This window comes from Lissotriton helveticus, chromosome 3_1 (assembly GCF_964261635.1).
Source record: "Lissotriton helveticus chromosome 3_1, aLisHel1.1, whole genome shotgun sequence".
NCBI classification, from domain to species: domain Eukaryota; kingdom Metazoa; phylum Chordata; class Amphibia; order Caudata; family Salamandridae; genus Lissotriton; species Lissotriton helveticus.
The window spans coordinates 748849049-748865513 of NC_136061.1; the positions used below are offsets into that span (position 1 = coordinate 748849049).

Below are 16465 nucleotides of genomic sequence, written 5' to 3' on the forward strand. Positions count from 1 at the left end.
TATCTATCTATCTATCTATCTATCTATCTATCTATCTATCTATCTCTCTCTCTCTCTCTCTCTCTCTCTCTCTCTCTCTCTCTCTCTCTCTCTCTCTCTCTCTCTCTCTCTCTCTCTCTCTCTCTCTCTCTCTCTCTCTCTCTCTCTCTATCTCTCTCTCTCTCTCTCTCTCTCTCTCTATCTATCTATCTATCTATCTATCTATCTATCTATCTATCTATCTATCTATCTATCTATCTATCTATCTATCTATCTATCTATCTATCTATCTATCTATCTATCTATCTATCTATCTATCTCTCTATATATATATATATAAATATATATATATATATATATCCACACAAAACAGGTTACCCTCTGTGGGAGTGCCCATGGACAGTCCTTTTGCAGTGAGGACCACAATCACCTTGTGCTCGCAGTTGGCATCGTAAGTGCGGGGCTTAACGCGTTTCGAATTCCCAATTCTTGTTCACAAGCCCATGCAAAAAGAAACAAACAGCAAACTGCTTTGAGAACACCTGTATTTAATTCAACTGTCCCGCCCCACTGGGCGTGTACTTCCGCCCGCAAGGGCATCTGGTATTTGGTGTCCCAAAATTGATGAAACCCCTGTGGGTGTTTGCTGGTTCTCCTAATAAATGCTCATAAAATCCCTCGTGGGTTGACACCAGCATAGAAGTTCACAAAGTGTTTGTTTCATATCTTGTCACTCACGTTTAGACTCATCCACTTTAGCGTCGGAAAATCCAGCCACTCAGGTTCCGCAAAGTCACGGCGGGCAGCTCCCGCGACTGGGCACAGCCGCTACTAAATCCACACAAAACAGGTTACCCTCTGTGGGAGCGCCGATTGACAGTCCTTTTGCAGTGAGGACCACAATCACCTTGTGCTCGCAGTTGGCATCGTAAGTGCGGGGCTTAACGCGTTTCGAATTCCCAATTCTTGTTCACAAGCCCATGCAAAAAGAAACAAACAGCAAACTGCTTTGAGAACACCTGTTAGAACTGGGGACTAACACGAAGCCCACTGGGGTAACAATTGGTGAGAATGTGCAGGACCACAAGTAACAGAATTCCCGGAAGCCTGAAGGGGCGGGGCTAATTTGAAAATAAAATCATGTGACTGCATCTCTGCATTTTTTTGTGTTTAATCTCTTGCTGCCAGTGAACAAGGGCGCAAGCCTGAAACGCGTATGGCTGAAGGTTGTGGTGTTTCTACAACTGCCTTTCCTGTGTGCACCTTCATGAGAGGAGTGAAATACTTACAAGTGAGGCTTTTTCCAAAAGGAGCAATTCTTTGTGTTGGATTTTGAGACGGCTGGCCCAGTCGTGGAAATTGCCCACTGCAGAACGGCAGGTCAAAGCCCATGATGACGTGGTGCCTGTGACTTGTAAGATTCCCCCTGGAGGCATCGAAATTGGCACAGGTTGTGTGCGGACTGTGAAAGCCAACCCACTGGGGTTTTTTAATTGTGCTAGAACTGGGGACTAACACGAAGCCCACTGGGGTAACAATTGGTGAGAATGTGCAGGACCACAAGTAACAGAATTCCCGGAAGCCTGAAGGGGCGGGGCTAATTTGAAAATAAAATCATGTGACTGCATCTCTGCATTTTTTCGTGTTTAATCTCTTGCTGCCAGTGAACAAGGGCGCAAGCCTGAAATGCGTATGGCTGAAGGTTGTGGTCTTTCTACAGCTGCCTTTCCTGTGTGCACCTTCATGAGAGGAGTGAAATACTTACAAGTGAGGCTTTTTCCAAAAGGAGCAATTCTTTGTGTTGGATTTTGAGACGGCTGGCCCAGTCGTGGAAATTGCCCACTGCAGAACGGCAGGTCAAAGCCCATGATGACGTGGTGCCTGTGACTTGTAAGATTCCCCCTGGAGGCATCGAAATTGGCACAGGTTATGTGCGGACTGTGAAAGCCAACCCACTGGGGTTTTTTAATTGTGCTAGAACTGGGGACTAACACGAAGCCCACTGGGGTAACAATTGGTGAGAATGTGCAGGACCACAAGTAACAGAATTCCCGGAAGCCTGAAGGGGCGGGGCTAATTTGAAAATAAAATCATGTGACTGCATCGCTGCATTTTTTCGTGTTTAATCTCTTGCTGCCAGTGAACAAGGGCGCAAGCCTGAAATGCGTATGGCTGAAGGTTGTGGTCTTTCTACAGCTGCCTTTCCTGTGTGCACCTTCATGAGAGGAGTGAAATACTTACAAGTGAGGCTTTTTCCAAAAGGAGCAATTCTTTGTGTTTGATATATATATATATATATATATATATATATATATACATATATATATGTATATATATATAGAGAGAGAGAGAGAGAGAGAGAGAGAGAGAGAGAGAGAGAGAAAGAGAGAGAGAGAGAGAGAGAAATACTAATAGATGAATAGATAAGATACCGCTGCTTCCTTTGAATCTTCCGGGTCGGTCCATGACAACAAATTTGACACTCTCGCTCATGGCTAGTTTTAATTATGTCTCCTGCATAGCAACTGACTACATCTACTCCCCTTGCTTGAGTCATAAAACATCATTAGTCGCCTAATTGTTACTACCCTGTTCCATTCTAGTACATTGTACTCATAGATCCTGTGCTGTTCTTATTTTCTGAAGTTCTCTGAAAGGGTTTAAGTGAGCCTGAACCTGTTTTCTGCATTCGCCCTGAACTCCCCACTTGCTAAAAATTGCAGGAATTTGAATTACGTTTTGTACAATGCCATTTTGATGGCAGGTTCATTTTATAGCAATGACAAGAAGCAATTCAACAAACGTATGCGATTACAACCATTTGCATGATTTTCATTTCAAAGCAAAGATTTATTTAACTGCATTCCTGAATATTTTCCGACTTATCATAGTTTTTATGATTTTTTTTATACAATGGCCATTTTGTTGGCTTATTCACAGCTGTATTGATATTGCTTTGCATGCTTACGGTGTCCGGCTTTAAACATTTTCACATGCATTTATTGTCTTCTTAGAGATAGGGGCATATTTATGAGCCCCCTGCGCCAACAGAGAGTCGCTTTTTGTGACGCTCCAGCGGTGCAGATTACACAATCATTTCTTTGAGGCCACGCAAAGCCACTATGCCTAGCTTTGAATGGCCTCATAGATATGGCGTAGGCAAGGAAGCGCAAATTGCTGCATTGCCTTACTCTGCTCTCTGAAGGCATTCCATGTGCATTATAGTTGGTTTTCCCACGCAACACCCCTGGATTTTGACACTTCCCTACATTTACGAGAGTAAGTAAACCTAGAGAAGAGCCAAATCTTTGCCCTCACCCCAGGGTGAGGAGTAACGAGGAAAAATAACTTTATTTGTCCTTGTTTTTCCTCTTTTTATGTGTGCTGCAGTGGGAAGAGAAAAATGCCTTTTAGGATTGTTACTGTGCAGGAAAGTTACGTCAACTCAGGGAACAGGCTTTATCAAATACATTTGTTTGGCAAATAAAGGATAATTTCAACTATGTTTCAATAATTAATCTTTGTTTTTAAATCTACCGGATTTAATTAAACTCTATATCAAAGCTGTATACTTTTTAGGTCCACTGTTTATATAATCATATTGCATTGTAAAGTAGCTGCACGTAGGTCCACTGTTTATATAATCATACTGCATTGTAAAGTAGCTGAACATTTTCTGTGCCTGTGCTGTTTAATTATAGAACAAAAGTGAGCTGTCATTAGCATGGGGAGTAAAACATGTCATTCTCAATATGTAGTGCTGCATGCTGTTACTGGAACTCAGGAAATTAACTGGCACTACTTTCTCATTGCAGGCTCTGTTTTCTGTAATATATTCCAGCTTTGTACTAGATTTATCCAAAGTTGCCCTTTCCCTAATAAATTCACTTCAAAGTGACAGTACTGACAAGGTTTCATTATCTGCTTAACTTTTTATCACTCTCCCCTCATTAGGAATCTGCTCATGATTTATAGGATGACAGGATCTATTTGTGGCAAGAGGGGAGTTGAATAAAATAGCAAAATTGAGTTGGAATCTCCATTTCAGATAAATAGGTAAGGGGGTGTATGATTCCTTATTACTAAGATTCATGATAAGCAGGTCCTTTGGAATTATGCAGCAAACATGGCCAGACTACCATTCATGCCATCAAATATTTCCTGGGTGCTGGAGCCACTGGAGACTGGTTATTGAAGGTTAACAGCAAGTGGTCGCAGATGCGAAATTGGCCCATTTGCGACTGCTGAAAAGGTTGTAGCATGTACCAAACCTATTTTGTTACCAACTCACAAAATAGATTTTGCCAGTCACTATTAGGAAGGGATCGGTTCCAACAGAATCACATTTAACACCAATTTCAAATTGGTGGTAGGTCAGTCGGTACGGGCAAGGGATCCCCAGGGGACCCCTTTCCCTTTGTGATTAGTAGCAAAAAAAATCTAAGGGCAGGCAGTGGTCCCCATACCAATGCCTGCTCTTATTTTTGAAACACATTCCTTTTTTAAAATGCAAACACATACCAGGGGGTCTGTTGTCCTCAGCAGGCCACCATCCCTGTGTTATTGCCCAATCCCAATGGGTCACAAATTGTGACCTGCCTCATGAATATTTATGAGGCAGGTCATTTGCAACCCCATTGGGAATCACAAATAGTGTCTGAGAAACATTAGTACATTTCATTTTGCACAAAATTGCGAGTCGCAAAAGGAAAGGGTTGTTCATCTGACCCTTGGTTCCCAGTCCAGCCCTGGTACAATGGAAGGTCAAATTGTGTGACAGCATTGTATAAATTATACAAAATGACTAGGCATCCTATATGGCATAATGTGTCATACTCACCTTACTCCACCGGTTTAACACCTAAACACAACTGAAAGGTGACCAGTTAACTTCTGGGCAGCACCAGTTATGGTAATTTTTTGTTGTAAGCATTTGATCCCTTTGAACTAGAAATAGTTTTCTTTGTTTTTGAAATCTGCAAATTAAGCAGTAAATGATTATGTGGCAATTGTGGTAAATCTATAATAAACACAGAAAATGGTGCACCCACTGATTCGCAACATCAAGTTACTGTGACTATAAGGCTGTCATGCGTTATTAGTTTTAAAAGAGAGACCACATTGATACTGATTGAAACTGGAGAGAACTTAATTTGTGCATTTGGTTCCACTAGTATCGAGGTCCATGACTAACAGGTGGGAGGCGAATTTGTTCCCAAATGTATTACACTCTGGCAATGGAGGGAGTGTAAGTCAAAACGCCATGTAAACATTTTAATTCAAAATGAACTGTTCCTTTGGGTAATGTATGATAACCATAATAGCAGTCTTTAGTGGTTCCCTTGGAATGTGGCTGGGTTCATTAAGGTGTGGTGATTTGGGGAGTTATTCTATGCAATCTTTTCACTTTTCGGTGTATTAGTATAGTACGTTGGTAACTGAAAGAACAAAACGCCATAATAAAAATCTTCCTGTTCATTGTTCAGCATGGTTTAGACATACTGCAGGCCTGTTCAATTGGTGGTTGGGCTCTTGTCATCTCTCTACGTGTGTGTTGAAGCACAAAGAAATCTCCTTATCAATGCTTGTTCACGTTTTGTTATGTAACAATTTGGCCTGCGGATGTTGGAAGTTTGATCTTTCATCTGTTTTAATGTTACTTTGTAACTGAACGTTTAACATATTATAACATATTGTTCAGTATCTTCAGAGTTTGAATGATCTGGAAATGGGTGATAGATTCAAATTTGTTCCAAACAAGGGGACCCCAAAATGCCTAAAGGTGGCACTGACAATGACTTCTCTAAATTCAGTGATTTAAAAAGTTGGAAAGTGGCATCCTTTTCATGTGATACAGCACTGGTTCTACTTCTGTGTCTGAAGAATGAATGCCTGTCACATCTCAAGGTTCTTCCTGCTTGTTCGTTAGTCAAAATAATCATCACTGCCTGAGACATGCAGAATTTTTGTTTAGCCCGATACAGCCACAAAAAACATTTTAACGCTTTGAATAATGGAAAAACAATAGAATCGGCATTGTAGTCACTGTGATGCATTGCATAACATAATACATAAAGGTTACAATGGATTTAGAATTCTTTTGTAGCGTAATAAAAAAATCAGTGCATATACCCCTCTGAACAGTGCTGCAAATTGAAAACTGGGAACTCACCCATTTCTAGAGAGCAGCTGGCGGGTATAGTGGGATGACTAATGTAGCAGGATCAATTCCAAAATCAGAGTCATTGTCAGGCTGATAGTGGTCTGCCATCTCATCCGCTTAATCTGAAGAAAAAAAAAAATATATATATATATATATATATATATATATATATATATATATATAGAGACTGATTTACAGATGAAACTACACCTCTGAAATGAGAAATAAAGAAATAAAGTAAGGCTTTGAACCCTACCTGTTGCGGAGTGACTCTTCAATTGCAGAGCGTTTGTTTTACATATATATATATATATATATATATATATATATATATATATATATATATATATATATATATATATTCACTGAAAAAACCATAGGTTGCACACCAGTTATAGTTAGCTGGAAATTTTACTCGCATAAAACCATTGAAATTCCCACGTTATAGTTAGTTGGACTCACTATAACTTGCGCGTGCAATGCACTGCTGCTGACGTCACATATCACATCACTCATGACATGGTCAGTGACACTGATGACACCATCCAGTGAATGTGTGTCTTTCTGAAAAATAAATATGTGTTATATATGTATATGTAAAAGTTGATGGAAGAATAAATGTTTAAATAAGTGTTTACATGGATTTAAAAAAAAAATGGATTGGTTAACTGGCTTATTAAGTGTATCTTAGTGAATACATATATTAGTGAGTAATGTTTAAATATTTAAATATATGTATTAGTGTTTCACTTTGTGTATAAGTGGCTGCATGGGTTGGTGAGTAGCTACATGTGTATGTATATGGGTTATTAGATGTTTTTCTTAGTATCAGTATGAGTGTTTGTATGGTTTGGTGGGGGTATTAGCACATAGATGCATGAATGACTGACTCTTTCTTTGTATGTGTTTTGAAGACAGCATATGTGCAGGACTGTATGGGTGGATGAGTGTGTATATGTGTGTGCTAGTGAGTGAATGACTGTCTCACTAGTGTCTTTATCAGTAACTACATATTTTAATCTAGTATATGTGAATATTGATGTATATAAGTGAGTATATGTGAGAGTAAGAGATTGTAGGAGTTCCTGTTTAAATAAGTATGTGTTTCTATAAGTGATTTTTAAAGAGAGTAAGTATGTGTAAGTTTCATTAGAAGTAAGGTGGTAGTGTGTGTATAGCTGTTTATGCAAATAAATGGATGCTCAATAGTTTACTTGCATGTGTGAGTATGTGTGAGAGTAACTTTTGGATGACTGTCGGTGTGTAACAGGATGTATAGGTGTATCACTACATATGACGAGTGAGTATATGTATGAGTGACTATATAGAACTGTTGGTGAATGAGTGCATGTGTATATAAATGGTGGAATTATTGAATTGGTTGTTGTAACTGCTGTGGGTATCTCCATTTTTTGGAAAATTTTAGTTTCTATTTTTGAATATGTGTTTCAAGGGTTACATTACAGTGAAAGGAGGTCTGTCACTCTGTCACAGGGATGGTGTCATCAGTGATGTCATGAGTGATGTCACTGACCATGTCATGAGTGATGTAATATGTGACATCATCAGTAGTGCATTGCACGCGCAAGTTATAGTGAGTCCAACTAACTATAAGGTGGGAATTTCAATGGTTTTATGCGAGTAAAATTTCCAGCTAACTATAACTGGTGTGAAACCTATGGTTTTTTCAGTGAATGTAATAGGTTTTTTAAACGCTAATTCCTATCTATAACTGGTGTGAAACCTATGGTTTTTTTCAGTGAATTTCATAGGTTTTTTAAATGCTAATTCCTGACTATAACTGGTGTGAAACCTATGGTTTTTTCAGTGAATTTCAAAAGTTTGTTAATAGCAAATCTCTATAGGTATGAAATATAATATTTTTTATAATGAATTTTATATTGTATATTTATGTAATGCTATTTTTTTATGTATATTTTTCCCTTTTTTTTTTTTTTGCCTTGGTGCGCTCCAGGTGCGCGTACCAGTGAACGCACGGGTATGCGCAGTGTTATGGCGCGCCCCGGAGCGCGTACCGGTGAGCGTCCCGTTAGCGCCATTGCCGCGAACGAAAACATCATCGTGACGTCTTATGACGCACGGCGTAAGCGCACCCGGAAGCGCCTGAGCGCATACGGCCGGGGGGCGCGCACCAGGGCCCGTAGCGTAAGCGCGTCGGGTCATGTGACCTGAAAATAACACTTTTCATTGGTTCAGAACAGTTTTGGTTTCCAAATGATGAAAGCCCGGGTCATGTGACCTAAAAATAACACTTTTCATTGGTTCAGAACAGTTTTGTTTTCCAAATGGTGAAAGCCCCCACCTTTTTTCCTCATTCTCACTTTGTTCTTTGAGTGAGGAAGACCTGCTTCTATTGATAGAGAAATGGCTACAGTAGCAGCAGCAGCTGGAGCATCTGCACCACCACCACCACCACCACCACCACAATGACCACCACAACATCACATTGGTGGTGAACAAGAAGAGGAGGAGGAGGAGGATGAGAGAAGGCAGTTCCTGCCTGAAGACAATCCCCCATATAAACCTAAGGAGCACTTTATATGGGAGTTTTTTTAAAATCCCAAGGGGTGCAAAGAAGGTAAACGCTGCAAAGGTGACCTGTCTCATCTGTGGCGCTGTACTATCCAGGGGGAACCCTGCCAAAAAATATTCATTTGGGAATCACACAATGATTCGCCACATGCAACGATTGCACCCCAATAACTATTCTGCAGCAGAGGTCAGAGAACTGTGCAGAAACCTTCCCCAATCGTCTTCCAGAACCTCAACAAGCAAAGAACCCACTCCATCGGGTCCAGAGGCAAGGGAGATGGTCCCAAACATACAAACCAAGTTTGATGGATACAAAATCGTTTGTATATTTTGTGGACAAACAATTACCTATGGTGAGCAAAGTATTAATCTCATCAACCTTGCTGGTGACAACCACAAATGCCCAAAGAAACCTTAATTTTTTCCTGTTTTTTTTGCTCCAGTTGAGCCGTTTACAATTCCCGGTTTTTTGTTTGTCCCCATAAAAACTACAAAAAAATATAAAATTGTTCATAAAAGCCAAAAAAAGTAAAAAATTTTCAAAAAAACAATAAAAAAATATAAAACAACAAAAAGAATAAAAAAAACTGGTCTTTTTAGAACTACCTCCAATTTATAAAAAAATGCTACATTTTTTAAAAACTCTGTCATTCTATTTTCTCCAGGGTACGCTCCCCGGTACGCTCCCCGGTGCGCGTACCGGTCGCTCCCCCCGCGAAAATCAAAAAAAAAAATCTTTTTTTTTTGCCCCGCGGGGCCCTTTTATGGCCCCCACATCAAACCTAGGGGGTCAGGGGGGGTCTACCCTGCCCCCTTTTGGTCATTTCCCCCTTTGTTTTTGCCACCTCTTGTGTCTCGATCCTACCGAGACACAAGATGGGGGCCGCTCCGGACTGTTTGGAATGTTGACAGACACCCGAGAGCCAATCAGATTTCCGCTTGCGAACTCGCGTTACACGCTGGTACGCGCCCCGGTGCGCGTACCGGGGCGCGCCTATAGATATATATATTTTTTTAACCTAAATTACTCAAAATCCACTGGAGCACATATCTTGAGACATAGCAAAGGCACATCGGGCTACCAGTCCCTACAATTTTGCCAAGTTTGGTGGAAATCCATTCAGCCGTTCGGGCTAAAAGTGAGTCCAACCGCCCTATGGAAATTAACAAGGGGAAAACACGTTTTGGGACCCCCTTTTACCTCGGCCCCCGCTTGACAAATCCCCCCCAAACTTTCAGGGAAGGAGCGGAGCGGGCCATCTTCTTTGAGAAATTCGATAAGATTCGTCCACCGGCGCCAAAGTTATTCCCAATAGAATGTTGTGGATTTCCTATAGAAACTAGGTCCTAACTATAACTACCTACTGGCGACCGCCAGTAGGTAATATATATATATATATATATATATATATATATATATATATATATATATATATATATATATATATATATATATATATATATATATATATATATATATATATATATATATATATATATATATATCATCCACAAAATACTTTTTTCGGTTGAATAAAAGAATCTAAAGGATCAAGTCCATAAGATGCTGATGTACACCATCTGCTATACAATAAAAAAGAGTAAACAAAAACATTACAATCGTTTGGTAAATCATTAGGAAGGTCAAAGAGCTGTTGGGCAGGAGTTATACAGAATTCACAAAGACCTTATAAAAATTAATTTACAATCCTCCCCAACTGATCATTAGGATAGTACTATCCCAGCACTCTGGCTCTAATACTTTAGCTCCAGTGCAGATATTTGGATGCAGCTCCATCAATAGATTCTTTGGTGTCAACATTCAACACCCTAAGCGCAGTTGATCCCCAGTAATCTGCAGATCGGGAGGAGCCAGCCCTTTCTCAGTCTGGTGTACCCGGGGCAGAAGAAATGAAGTGGGATACTGTTTCCTCTGCACAACAGCACACTAGGGAAATAGTGGTTTCAGCTATTTTTTATTCCATCTTGAGCAAATAGTCTGGAGTGCTAAAGTGCCATGGCAGAATTTAATATACAGGAGTCTAGCAGCATAAAGTGAGATAAAATCTAGGAAGCACTCATACTGATAATGTGGTTTAAAATCTGAACATTCAGTAGTGAGCAACCCAGGAGACATGTTGCTGACTTTTAGACCCTCCATATGAGCCAAGGAGGGGTCCTTTAGTGTCTGTTTAGAAAGAGGCAGGCAAACCTCACAATCAGGCCAATAGGCTTCTAAGCTCAATTGGGTCAACATGCTATTAACGTAACATACCCACTTTATTCTACGGCTTGCATCTGCTTCAACTATATCCCTAAGCACCAAAATAAAAGAGGGATAGCTGTGCCACAGAAAAAATTGAATGGATACCCGTGTCCCACCTTAAGGGGAGCAGGGGTGTACTTTTCGAGAGGGACAGCAGGGATCTTAAGAAGTTATTCTCTGCTATGCCTAGCGTTGTAAGGGCAGATGTACCCCATAGTTCGGCCGCAAATAGGGCACTACCTTCAGCCTTGGCCCTGTATACCTTTAAATTTGGTGAAACAACTCTTATCTTGGAGGCACAAAAGAGCCTCAAGATTGTGCTGGTATTAGTTTTAATTTGCTTTTCTTGACTTGGAGGGAGCCATTGCATAGACTTGGTTTGCCTTATTTCAAGGTAGTGGATGATACCCTGCCAAGACTATTTCAATCAAGGATTATGGAGCCCCAAAACGACTTGTGGGGATTAATAGGCATAAATGTAGTTTTTGTATGATTAATTATCAACCCACGGTAATCACAAAAAGTAGCAAACCGATCAACCAGGGTCTGCAGGCCTCTGGAGTTTTAGAAATCAGTAGGGTAACATCTGCAAATAAAAGCAGAGGGACTTTTATGCCCACACCCTTGGTGAATTTCCAGTGAAATTAAGATCGTATTGATAACTAAAATCGCAAAAAGCAAATCATTATAGAAGAGAGTGTGCTTTTTTCAAACAGCAGGTTCATCACTGGTCATTAGTTTTATATTTGGGGTACGAGTTACAATACGACACGTCAGCCGCGGCCCGTGGAGGGAGATCAGTGGGGCAGTCAGGCGGGGCGGGGGAGGGGCAGGGTGGGGGTGGTAAACACCGGAATATGGATGATTGCAGGTAAGTAAACAATTAAATTAATAAAACAAATTTCGTAGCGCACCCTGCATTGCATTTTGCGATGCATGGCACGGAACGAAATTCTGCGACACGTGAAGTATGACATGAACGATAAGTAAATACTATGCATAACAGTAATCTAACAAAACATTATTTAGCTTAAAAGTTGCCATAACATCCTCCAATGTCATCTTTGATTGTTTTGTTTATTCTTGCAGAATGTTTACTACACTAGTAACCAGCAGATTCATGTTGGGGTACTGAGTCCAACCATTGATGATGATGACAACAGGTGCTTGGTTGATGTGAACAGCCGGCCCAGGCTCATCGAATGCAGCTATGCCAAAGCCAAGAGGATGAAGATGTACTGGCAGTTTACTCAGGTACACACCCTTGTCTCAACCTACACCGACAAACCAAGAGACTTATTTAGAGTGTGATGGAGCAGCACATCTACCAAAATGTGGAAGGTGTCCCCTCTGCCCTATTCTGAGGACAACTGATGACAAAAAGGACATCCACCACATTTTGATAGATGTTGCTCATTTGCCAAATGTGAAACAATGGCCCAAGTCTGGATCATACGGCAAAATCAAAAAAAGATCTCTGCAAAAGTGACCCTTCATAGGGTCCGTAGGGCATTGCTGCACAGGTCCGAAGAGGAGCAATGCCCAATGATGAAGCATGACATCACTAGGGATGTGTGAGGGCAACAAGAAATAATCTTTAGGGTTCCCCTTCATGCTCATTGAGCTAATATTTTGTGATATCATCCCTGTATCTCTCTCTCTTTTCTTTAGGAAGTGTACCTTCGTGGTTTACATTACAATTGCTTTCAGAGCCTGGGTACTGGACCTTTTTCTGCTCCCAGCCCCGCCTTCTCCTTGTTTTTTGAAGATTTTCACTAACCTGTGCAAAGTATTTTCAGAATCTGTCTTGTAAAGTCGAACATTCAAATTCAAATTCAAAATATCTTTATTCGGTTTTCAGTATGAAAGCCACAAAAGTACAAATTTACACAGAAAAACACCATTAAAAATAGACAAGAACATTAAAAAATCATGATATGTTGAAAAATAAGGTCTCTTATTCTGTTCAGTACATTTACTGGAGTCCGTGTTAAGAAAAGTTCTCAGATTACTCATAGATTCGTACGGTGTTTAAGGCACATTCTAAGATAGTGTGCCACAGATTTTGAGACTAGGGGATTCTCCAAGAACTGCAGTGCCAGAAATGCTGGACGACATCTTCTGACCTTCATTACATTTAAAATTGGTAATATCCATCTCTTACGGAATGGTGAATAAAAAGTACAAAAGAAAAGAACATGGATTGTGGACTGAGGAGAGTTAAAGTCACAAGGGCACGCTGTTGTGTTATGTGTCCAGTTGTTCTGGGTGGGGAATGAAACCATGATATGAAAAAGATTGAGCCTGAAACGGGTGAGCAATAACTTTTCAAATTGAGTCAGGTCTTGCTGCAGATATGGTTGTATAGATGGAACAGTTTGTATCATGAGGCAGTGTTGTACTGATGGTTTGCCTATTTCTGTCATCAGCCTTAGTTGGGTTAAGTGAGACAGACATATCTTTTTTAGCTCTTTTTTAGCTATGTCTGTTACTGACTGTGGGTCGTTAAAGAACCTCAGAAGGCCAATATCTGCAAGGAAGGTTTTTACATAGTGTAACCACTTTATCTTTTCCATGTGCTCTAGGTTCATGCAGTCCTCAATAATTGCTCTAGTGAGTGTACATTCATCCGTAGCCCATATTCTACGCCATAGCATTATGGGTTTGATCTTGATAAGGTCGGAGATATGTTCCACTCCAAGTTCTAGGTGGCATCCGAAGGTGGTCGTGCTCTTAGGAACTGCTAGTAAGAATTTGAGGAAGGTGTTTTCAATTCTTTGAATTTGTTCAGCATTTGCGATTCCCCAAACTCCTGCTCCGAATATGGCCGTGCTAATGCATTTTGCATTATAAATCTTTAACATTTCTACCAGGGGTTTTTTCCCTAGGCGCAGAGAAAAGGCTTTTAGAGCGCCCACTGTTCGTATAAGCGATAGCTTGCGGGAATTGATTACGTCTTTCCATTTGAATTCCTCGTCGATGATGATACCAAGATATGGATAGGTTTTTGTTGTTTCAAGCGGTAAATTGTCCACAAAGATTGTTTTCATCCTTTTCCCCTTACTGCCAGCATGCATCACAGAGGTTTTCTTTATGTTAACTTTCAGGTTAAGATTAGTCATGAAAGAGCAATAGTTGTTTAAAGCTCTTTGTAGCTGAATCGGAGTTCGAGCGAGGATCACCGCATCATCGGCATATAACAATGCCGGGATTGGTCGCCGGCCTGCTGTTGGAAAGTCTTTTGTTCCCTGTAACATTGCTGCCTCTAAACCATTAGTGTACAGCGTGAATAGGAAGGGGGCCAATACACACCCCTGCCTGACCCCCTTCTTTATTGGAAAGCTATCCGTAAGTTGTCCTTCCAGCCCGTATCTTACCTTGCCTGTGGCGCCAGAGTATAGCTCACGTAAAAAGTCCACTATTGCAGAGTCAATCCCCATTTCCAGCATTATTAGCCAGAGTTTGGTGTGTTCCACACAGTCAAACGCTGCCGTAAGGTCAACGTAGACCATGTGGAGACTAGTTTTTTTTACAATTGTATAGTTTGCGGCCAATAGAGTTAAATTCAGAACTTGGTCCACGGTGCTCAGGCCAGCCCTAAACCCGTATTGAAGGTCTGAAAGGACCCCTTGTTCCTTGGACCACTCCTGGAGACGATCAAGAAGTATCCTTCCTGCCATCTTTCCCACTGAGTCCAGGAGCGAGATGGGTCGATAGCAGGAGGAACATTGTCCGTGCGTAATGAGATTCTGTCTTTCCATTGATCAGTTCACAGCATACCGCAGACTGGCAGATTCTGCCTGATCCAGGGTGCCAACGGCTCCAGCACAAGGGCAAAATGTATGGGTGACAGTGGGCAGCCCTGCCGAGGGCTGTAACTGAAATACCCAGCAAGTTCCTCCAATTCCTCCTGTGCAAGAGGGTCTGTATATAAAAGTCACACCCAGCTGATGACATATGGACCGAAGCCCATTCTAGCCAACACTTTGAAGATGTAGGCCCACTCCACTAATCACATGCCAATCTGGCATCCAAAGAGAATGCTAGCGGCTCATCCTGCATGTGAGGAGACCAGCTCATCACATCATGAAGACACCTCAGATTAAGGGTGGTGCTGCAACTGGGTATAATACCTGATTGGTCAGGGGGACCAGATCTGTGATCACCTTGGTAAGTGAGGAGGCACAGAGGACTTTAGCCAAGATTTTAGCCTCAGTATTGAGGAGTAATATTGGCCTGTATGAGGTGCAATCATTGAGTTGTTTCCCTCTTTAGGGATAACCATGATTGTGGCCAATCTCTGGTCTATGGGCAGCAAGACTTGCTGGTGTGTCTCCTTGAACATCCTAAGAAGTTTATGAACCATCAGTTTATAAAGCTCAATAGGAATTCTGTCTTGCCTAAAGACAGATCATGTATGGCATGATCCGAGGTAGGCAGACTCAGCACATGGGTGTTGGACAGGAATTCCCAGGCTTCTTCCACAGTGGTTGTCACCACTGGGGAGTATAACTGGGCACAGTAGGCGGTGAACGCATCTGCCACTCCTTTTCTAGCCTTCACCAATAAACCCTCCTGTGTCTTCACCTCCAGTACCCATCGACCGGCCCGCTCGCTTCTATCTAACCAGGTCAGCAGCTTGCCTGCTTTGTTACCGACCTAATATAAATGGTGGTGTGTGGCCCTGTGACTCAGCCGAGCAGCCTCATACGCCACATCCGTGTATTCTCGTTGCATCAGTGAAAGGGTATACCTTGTGTCTATTCTATATTGTTCAACAAGGTCCCTTTCTTGTATATGAATCTCCCATTCCAGTAAGTTCAGCTAGGCCCTTTTGTCATTCTTGTGAACCACAATGAGGGAAAGCACCAGACCTCTAATCACCGCCTTGTATGCCTCCCATAGGGTCCAGGTGGTGTCAACTGAAGTCTAATTTTCATCAAAGTTACGCTCTGTTGCATCTACGAATCCCATTCTGAACTTAGGCAGTTTAAGGTACCAGAGATTAAGAAACATGACACTCTGTGAGGTGCTTCTACCAAGGTCAAACATCGGCCACGTTGAGGAGTAATTTGTGATGCCTCTCACCACATGGCGGGTCTCTGAGAAGGAGTGTAGATGATGTTTAAGGGTGAAAAGATAGCACAAGAAAGTCTGCCATGCGTCCTGAGTGGAATGTGAATTGCTGTTCCTCGGGATTATGGCCAATAGATATGACAGTCAGCCCAAGGGCAACTAGTCAAATCAGTAGGGAGCCCAAGTCAGTGAGCATTAAGTCATGGAGGCTTGCAAATAAGGGAGCTTAATGTCATGGTGACATGGTGGGACATAGGCTGAACGTATATTGATTGACATACCCTCCCAGCTCCGGGTAAGAGCCACAAATATCCCAATGGTTTCTGGCCAGACCTCATGTAAAATAAGTGCGAGCGACTTTCTTATCAGAATCCCCACCCCTCTGGACCCTGTGGTATAACCCGCATGGGCCAAAGCCTTACATTTCT

The 16465-nt window shown here is 41.5% G+C and overlaps 1 protein-coding gene across 2 annotated transcripts in view; it reads left to right on the plus strand.

Annotated features, from left to right (window-relative positions):
- Window positions 1–16465, plus strand: part of GALNT18 (polypeptide N-acetylgalactosaminyltransferase 18) — a 1871693-nt gene that overhangs the window by 1702150 nt on the left and 153078 nt on the right. For both annotated transcript variants that reach the window (XM_078680939.1, XM_078680940.1), the window contains exon 10: window positions 12051–12215. In XM_078680939.1, coding sequence (XP_078537065.1) covers window positions 12051–12215 — 165 coding nt within the window. The remainder of the gene's footprint in view (window positions 1–12050; window positions 12216–16465) is intronic.